At 43.7% G+C, this 8,815-nt stretch overlaps 1 protein-coding gene across 1 annotated transcript in view; it reads left to right on the top strand.

The window, feature by feature from the left end:
• The first annotated feature begins 340 nt into the window (after nucleotides 1–340).
• tax1bp3 (Tax1 (human T-cell leukemia virus type I) binding protein 3) overlaps nucleotides 341–8,815 on the top strand; it is a 52,028-nt gene continuing 43,553 nt past the window's right edge. Inside the window, exon 1 of the mRNA XM_063032661.1 lies at nucleotides 341–712. Within this exon, the coding sequence (XP_062888731.1) occupies nucleotides 674–712 (39 nt within the window). The 5' untranslated portion in view covers nucleotides 341–673. The remainder of the gene's footprint in view (nucleotides 713–8,815) is intronic.

Below are 8,815 nucleotides of genomic sequence, written 5' to 3'. Positions count from 1 at the left end.
CGGGCAGAGAATGTTACTGAGGTTCTGAATTTATGGATTGTACTGTGGGCTTTCTCAGTCTTATGGTTTTTATATTCTGTGTTTTCACCAGTTCGTTGTTTTATTTTGCGTGAGGGGAGGGAGTTTGCGGGTTGATATTCGTGTTGCGTTTTGTTAGTTTTTTGTTCAGGGAGGCGAGTTTGGGGTTCGATGTTCTCGTTGTGTTTTATGCTGGGGAGGGACGGTTTGGCGATTGATTATCGTGTTATCATTTTATTGTGGGAGGAGTTAATGTTTCTTTTTAAACGATTTCTATGGTTTTCTTTGTTTTGTGATTATTTGGAGAAGAGTTGAATACTGCATACTTTGATAATAAATTAACTTTCGAACACATATGTACTTTGATAATAAATTTACTTTGAATTTTGACGCCGACGCCTCTCTGTAGCAGGCAGCACGAGTCCAGCTCCTCCGACAACGAACAACTTGCTGATGAGGTAACCCTGCAGTACCTCAAGTTCTTAATGTCCAGCACTGTCTTGTAATAAGCTTGGCCCCGAAGAAGACGCCAGGCGGGCCACCATCTTACCGGAAGTTGCCGAAAGGGCGCAGTCGTCAGGGCTGGGCCGCGACCCTGAGCCTTGGCTTCTCTACGGCACGGCGGGCGCTGTCTCAGCAACCGGTCGGTCTCAGGATGTCATTCGTGGCCGGGCAGCCGGTCACGGCTATTGTGGTGAGTGAACGTGATTGATGTCGTCGGTCGCTGCCGTCCTGCCGCCCTGCCGCCCCCTCAGCCGAGCCTCCAGCCTTTGTCTGCTCACCCCGTCCCCCTTGTGCCTTCAGTCGCTGTCAGTCTGTGGTTTTAGAGTGTTAGTGTCGGGGCGGCTGTTTCTCCATCGATGACATGTAATGTTTGCAAGCTGTTGTAAATCAGTTTCAAAAGTCCTGGCAAACGCGTGCTGAGCAGTTAATATTCGGCCCCACTCCAGGAATGCATAGGTGCTTGCCCCTGCATGAATTGAATTCCACAGTTGTCGGACTTCTGTGAATCTGCTGTCCTGGATAAGGTCGAAATCGTTGCACTTCCTGGGGGTAGGTGGGGGGGGGGGGATTCTTGATTCTTGAAGTGACAGTGAAGCAGTGCAGCACATTTCAAAGGAATTACTTAATAGTTCACTTTGTGAAGTGCTGACTGTAGGTTCATCACATTCGTTGAGCTTTCGCAACGAATCAGGCAGCGCCCGTGTGAGTTTTTTGTATTGGTGTTATATAATACAGAAACCAGTTCTTTGGCATATCATATCTATGTAGGTTTTTACAACTCAGGCTCTCAGTATTTTTTTTATTTGTAGTTTGTCTTTTGCAGATTGTTTTGTCAGTCTTTGTGTACAGGTTTTCATAACATTCTATGGTATTTCATTTTTTTCCTGCGAATACTTGCAAGAAAATGAATCTCAAGGTGGTATATGGTAACATATACCTACGTCTATAATAAATTCATTTGGAATTTTGCACATCTTTACTAATCTCAGTGCTGGCCTTCAAACTTCTGATTTTGATTAATTTATACGTAGCTTAGTGGAAGAACCCAGTAATGTTACCTGTGTATTACTAAAGACTGGAGTCTGGAGCAACAAACAATCTGCTGGGGTTCCAACTGAAAAGTCGACAGTTCCTTTTCACCCCACGGATGTTGCTCAACTTACTGAGTTCCTGCAGCAGATTGTTTGTTGTAACCTGTGTACTCTTGTTCTGAGAGTGCCATCTATTGCTACGTTCTTTAGCATTTATGTTGCCAACGTGATCTGAAATTAATGGTGAACACATCTTAATACAGGGTGTGAAATTTTAAAAAATGTCAGAGTAGAAGTCAGAAGAGCTTTAAGCTGACGAAGCAAAATAAGACCATAAGACATAGGAGCAGAATTCGGACATTTGGCCATTGAGTCTGTTCTGCTATTCAAACGGCTGATTTCTTTTTTCCCCTCATCAACCCCATTCCAAAGCCTTCTCCCTGTAACCTTTGGTGCCGTGTCCAATCAAGAACCACTCAATTCCTGCCTTAAATACACCCAATGACCTGGCCTCCACAGCTCTCTGTGGTAACACATTCCCCACTCTCTGGCTAAAGAAATTTCTCCACATCTGTCTGAAGTATAAGAACATAAGACATTGAGCAGAATTAGGCCATTTGGCCCATTGAGTCTGCTCTGATGTTGTGCGTTTTGTCCAGAGATAATGGTAAAAATCATAGTTAGAGCACTACAGCACAGAAACAGGCCCTTTGGCCTATCTAGTCTGTGCTGAACTGTTATTCTGTCTAGTCCCATCAACCCACACTTGGAAACACCTTTCATAACGCTTACGTATCGTCCAAACTTCTCTTAATTGTTGCAAATGAATTTGCATTTACCACTTCCTCTGGCAGCTGTTTGTAAGTAATATTTTTTCATAAAATTTCAAATACTTAAGAACTATCATTATCCTTATCTAGTACTTAAAATATCTCTTGGACTTTCCTACATTAAACCAGGAAGTTCCATGATTCATTTCAGGCTAGAACTTAAGTTTGATGAGTTACAGGCATAACAAGTGTAGGCAGGATGATAGTTCAGGCAATGGAAAGCTGCTGCTGTGAGATGTGGGATTTCAGGGTTCCTAACAGTCTGTCTGACTGCATTTGCAGGAAGTTCACCCAACTTCAGCTCCTGACTGATTAGGTCAAAGAACTGGAGCTAGAGCTGGATACACTCTGGACCATCGGGGAGGCTTAAACTTCATAGATGGATTTTTTACTGAGACGGTCACACTCAGAGTGCATGCTTCAGAAAGTAGATGAGCAACTACCAAGAGGAGTAAGCAGTCAATGTAGGGTTTTCCCTGTAGCTGTTTCCCTCAGCAACAAACATACCCTTTGGAAACTGCTGGGAGGGACGGCCTATCAGGGCACAGCAGCGGCCGGGCCAGTGGCATTGTGACTGGCTCTGAGAATCAGCAGGGAAGGGCAAAGTAAGGGGGAGCAAGAGTGACAGGTGACTCGATAGTTAGGGGAATGGGCAGGAGATTCTGTGGCTGAGAAAGGGAAGCCAGAGTAGTGTGTTGTCTCCCAGGTGCTATGGTCCAGGATGTCTTAGAGCAGTTGCAGAAGATTCTGAAGAGGGAGAGTGAGCAGCCAGCAGCTGTGCTGCACAGTGGAATCAAGGGGGAAAAGGGTTTTGCACACTGAGTAAAGGGAGTTTAAGAAAAGGCTGAAGAACAGGACTGCCAAGGTATTAACCTCTTCATTACTCCCAGTGCCGGATGCTAGTCAGGGCAGGAATAGGATGATAGGTACAGATGAATGAGTGGTCCAGGGGCAGGGTTTGAGATTTCTGGATCTTTGGGATCTCTTGGGGAAGTTAGGTTACACCTGAACCTGAGGGAAACCAATTTCCTTGTGGGCAGGTTTGCTAGAGCTGTTGAAGAGGGTTTAAACTAAGTTGGCAGGGGGATGGGAACTGGAGTGATAAGGCTGAGGAGTGGACAGTTGGTATACAAATCGATGTAGTATGTAGTGAGACTGTGAGGGTGGACAGGCAGATCATAGAGCAAAATGGCAGACAGTGGGATGAGGTGAGATGTAACATGGGGCAAAATTCAAAAGGGTAATGAATACAGGATGGAATGAATATGTGATGAATGCATGCAATGTACAGAGTAAGGTAAGATGATCTTGTAGTGCAGTTACAAATTGGCAGGTATGATGTTATGGGCATCATCGAGACGTGGCTGAAAGAAGATCATAGTTGTGAGTTTAATGGCCAAGGATAACCTTGTATTGAAAGGACTGGGAGCAGGCAGAAGGGTATCTCTGGTGCTGGATCCTAAGAGAGGGAATTTGTAGAGTGCCTACAAGATGGTTTTTTTTAGAGCATCTTGTGATTGAGCCACTAGGGGAAAGGCAATTTTATAATGGGTGTTGTATAATGAACCAGATTCGATTAGGGAGTTTAAGTTAAAGGAACCCTTGGGAGGCAGTGGTTATAATATGATAGAATTCACCCTGTAGTTTGAGAGGGAGAAAATAAAGTCAGATGTACCAGTATTACAGTGGAATAAAGGGAATTAGAGGCATGAGAGAGGAGTTGGCCATAGTTGATTGGAAGGGTCGTTAGCAGGGATGACAGCAAAACAGCAATGGCTGGAGTTTCCGGGGCAATTGGGAAGGCACGGAATAGATCCATCCCAAAGAGAGGATGAGGGAACGCTGGCTGACAAGGGAAGTCAAAGGCAACATAAAAGCAAAAGTGGGGCATGTAATAGAACAAAAATTATTGAGAAGTTAAGAGGATTGGGAAGCTTTACAAAAACAACAGAAGGTAACAGAAAATGTCAGATGAACTAAATTAGTATTTTGTATCTATTATCACTGTGGACACTAGCAGTATGCTGGAAGTTCTAGATTATCAGGAGACAGAAATGGAGGCTTGTGATGCTGAAAGGTCTGCAGGTGGATAAGTCACTTAGACCAGATACACTACACTCCAGGGTTCTGAAAGAGGTGGCTGAAGAGACTGTGGAGGCATTTGTAATGATCTTTCAAGAAACACAACATTCTGCAATGGTTTCGGAACACTGGAAAATTGCAAATATAACTCCACTCTTCAAGAAGGGAGGGAGGCAGAAGAAGGGAAACTATAGGCCAGTTAGTCTGACCTCAGAGGTTGGGAAGATGTTGGAGTCGATTGTTAAGGATGAGGTCTCAGTGTACTTGGAGGCACATGATAAAATAGGCCATAGTGAGCATGGTTTACTCAAGAGAAAACCTTGCCTGACAAATCTTTTGCAATTCTTTGAAGAAATAACAGGCAGGATAGACAGAGGAGAGTCGAGTCGGTGGATGTTGTGTACTTGGATTTTCGGAAACTCTTTTACTAATTACCGCATATGACACTGTTTAACAAAATCGGAGCCCATGCAATTGCAGGAAAGATACTAAATGTAGGAAGCATTGGCAGGAGGCAAGGAGTTGGAATCAAGGCAGCCTATTCTGGTTGGCTGCCTATGTTGTGGTGTTCCGCAAGGTTCGGTATTGGGATTGCTTTTCACGTTATAATGTCAACTGTTTGGATGATGGAATTGAGAACCTTCCAGTTTAAGATGGCACTGGTGAAGCTCAGTGACTACTTGTTGGTGGCAAAAAAAATAGACAGACTACAACTAAACACTTTATAAATCACACTTTCTGGTAAACGATCACTGCAAACAATAGCTAGTAACTTCCCCATCTGTGTTGAGCTTTTGAACCGTCTTTGCAACCTGGCATTTTTGCGGTGTGAACTGTATCAGAGGTGCCGCGTGGTTGTCATGTGTCGTGTGCAGGCCGAATTGAGGTGGCTGGAGAGCAGGGAATGAGCCAATATATGGCCATTGCTGAGCTGACCGGGGGGGGGGGGGGGCAATGCAATGTGGTGGAGTTGAGGCAGATCCCGGACCCCAGAGTGAGGAAAGACCCAAGGTTTGTCAAGTTAAATTGGAAAGATTGGCCATGGGCTGAATTGAGGCGGTAGGGCTTGGGCCCGAGACCGTATCGAAGTAGCAAGGCTCGGGTCTGAATGCAAGGAATGACCAGAGGTTTGGTTGATTTAAGTGGTGGGCCAGATTGAAGAGGTCAGGGTGTTGGAGCTGGAAGTGAGGGACGAGCTGGCTCACCTCTCTGCGCTGTGAGGTTTACTCATTTCTGCTCTGAACTTCAGCTCACTGCTCTGCAGTTTCTCGTCTTGTACAGAACGGAGGCTGTGGCCTGTAACTAACAGACTTCTGAATCTGCCTGACTGTGTCCTCACTTTTGTAACTTTCAGTTCTGAATGCTGCATGCTTACTTTTATTGTTTGCATGATTTGTTTTTCTCTGCACATTGGGTGTTCAACTGTGTTCTTTTGTTTTAATGGATTCTGTTGAATTTTTTAGTTTTGTGGCTGCCTGTAAGGAGAAGGATCTCAAGCTGTATAAACTATTCATACTATCATAATGAGCTGTGAACTTTGGCTTTGTAACCAAGTTTGGAGATGTTACAAAGATGAGTGGAGGGACAGGCAGTGTTGAAGAAGCAGTGGGTTTGTAGAAGTTCTTGGGCAGATTGGGAGAATGGACAAAGAAGTGGCAGAGGAAATAGAGTGTAGGGAAGTGTGTGGTCATGCATTTTGGCAGAAGGAATAAAGGCATAGGTTATTTTCTAAATGGAAGCAAATTATAAAATCAGAGGTGAAAGGGGACCGGGAAGCCCTTGTCCAGGGTTCCCTAAAGGTTAACTTGCAGGCTGATGTGGTGGTAAGGTTAGCATTCATTTCAAGAGGACTAGAATACAAAAGGAAGGATGTTTTGCTAAGGCTTTATAAGTCATTGGTCAGACCGCACTTGCAGTATTATGAGCAGTTTTGGGCCCCTTATCTAAGAAAAGATGTACTGACACTGGAAAGGGTTCAGAGGAGGTTCATGAGAATGAATCCAGTAATGAATGGGTTAATGTATGAGGAGCATTTGGTGGTTCTGAGCCTGTACTCGCTGGGGGTTAGAAGAATGATGGGGAATTTCATTGAAACCTATTGAATATTGAAAGGCCTAGATCGAGTGGATGTGGAGAGGGTGTTTTCTACAGTGGGTGAGTCTTGGAGCAGATGGCAGAGCCTCAGAATAGAGGAACACCCATTTGGGATAGAGATGAAAGGAATTTTTTTATCCAGAGGGTAGTGAATCTGTAGAATTCATTGCCACTGAGGCTATATCACTGAGTATTTTTAAAGCAGAGGTTGATAAGTTCTTGATTAGTCAGGGCATCAAATGTTATAGGGAGAAAGTTGTAGAATGGAGTTGAGAGGGATAATAAATTAGTCTGATGGAATGATGGAGACTCAATTGGCCAAGTGGCCCAATTCTGCTCCTATCTCTTATGATCTTTATACAGGATGAAACTATATCATCATCTGAAATTGTAAACAAAGGTAAAGAACTCCCCACTATTTACATTTATTCTTGTTCTTGATATTTATTGCCTATTTATTTATATTTTCTATTTGAAAAGTTGGTTGTCTTTTGCATCTTTGTTTGTCTGCCTTGTATGTGGTTTTTCATTGATTCTATTGTTTCTTTTTATTTACTGTGAATGCCTGGATATTGTGACAATTTATATAAAAAAAAGCAGCCAACAGAACACCCAGTTCATTAGCAGCTCCAACCTTTATTTGCATTGTATGGCACTTGCTTTGCACCTAATGAGGATTAGAAATTTTCAGAAGGAAAAGTGAGAGACTGTTGTATTATGTAAATCATAGTTGAAACTTGCATCTAACTGCTAGTGTCACTTACAGGCACATGGCCTACAAGAAAACTGATGGTTCTGTGTTTGAAAATTTATGAAAAAGTGTAGGTTTGTAACTGTACTAATTGATGTTTACTGGGTCATAGAGTCAGAGAGCACTTCAGAACATAAACAGGACCTTCAGACTATTTAGTGCATGCTGAACTGTTATTTTGCCTCGTCCCATTGACACACATCTGGACCATAGCCCTCCACACCTCTCCCATCCATGTACTTGTACAAATTTCTCTTAAATATTGTAATTGAATCTGCATCCAACCTTTCCATTGGCAGTTCTTCCAACAATGGCCACCCTGTGAGTGAAGATGTTCCCCTTCAGGTACCCCTTAAATATTTCATCTTTCACCCATACCTAATCTCAAGTGACCTCAGTGGGGAAAAAAGCCTGCTTGTACAGGTGTCCCCTGCTTTTCGAACGTTCGCTTTACGACACCTCGCTGTTATGAAAGACCTACATTAGTTACCTGTTTTTGCTAACAGAAAGTGTTTTCACTGTCACAAAAAAAGGCAGCGTGCGCCCCAAGCAGCCAAGCTCCTCCCCTGGAACTGCATTCTCGCCGGCATTGCTTAAACACATGCCTGTGAGCAGCCGTTGGCAAGATGAGTTCTAAGGAATCGGAAAAGCCTGAAAGAGCTCGTAATGGTGTTACACTTAGTGTAAAACTAGACATAATTAAGCGTTTCGAGATAGAAGAAAATGACCTGCCTGCCCTGATGGAAACAGACGACGATGAGATGACACCCCAGTGTCCCACCACCCCAATCCCTAGGCCGCGGACTGATACATTGCCGTGGAGAATGCAGCGGTAGCCAGGACGCACCCTGCACATCTTTAAGAAAAAAGCCAAAATAAACAAGCTAATTAATTAGGTGCCACCTGGCACGTAAATGTCGGCCAAGATCAGAGGTGATTCGGTGCCAGGCGGCACCTAATTAATTAGCTTGTTTATTTCGGCTTTTTTCTTAAAGATGTGCTGGGTGCCTTCCGGCTACCGCTGCACTCTCCGCGGATCGGTATCGGTTTGCTGCCCGGAGGTTGGGGACCACTGCACCACCCTAACCTCCGACTCAGCCTAACACACCACCATCAGTGTGCTCGGCGCTATCTTCCCGATTCCGGTAAGTGATACTACACTGTACATACATTATTTCTACTTTATATAGGCTGTGTATTTTTATGGTTCTTTGGTATGATTTGGCAGCTTCATAGCTTAAAGGTTACTGGAGAGAGTGTTTCTGCCAAGAGCGCTTGCGTGAGATTTTCGCTACGGTGGACAGTGCAGCAATGATTGTAGAAAAGTATTTCTACTTTATATAGGCTGTGTATTTATCATATCATTCCTGCTTTTACTATATGTTACTGTTATTTTAGGTTTTGTGTGTTATTTGGCATGATTTGGTAGGTTAATTTTTGGGTCTGTGTACGCTCACAAATTTTTCCCATATAAATAAATGGTAATTGCTTCTTCACTTTACGAT

The sequence above is a fragment of the Mobula hypostoma genome, chromosome 24, assembly GCF_963921235.1.
Source record: "Mobula hypostoma chromosome 24, sMobHyp1.1, whole genome shotgun sequence".
Lineage (NCBI taxonomy): Eukaryota > Metazoa > Chordata > Chondrichthyes > Myliobatiformes > Myliobatidae > Mobula > Mobula hypostoma.
Note: the sequence above shows the minus strand (reverse complement) of the source record. Positions and strands in the feature narration are given on the sequence as shown.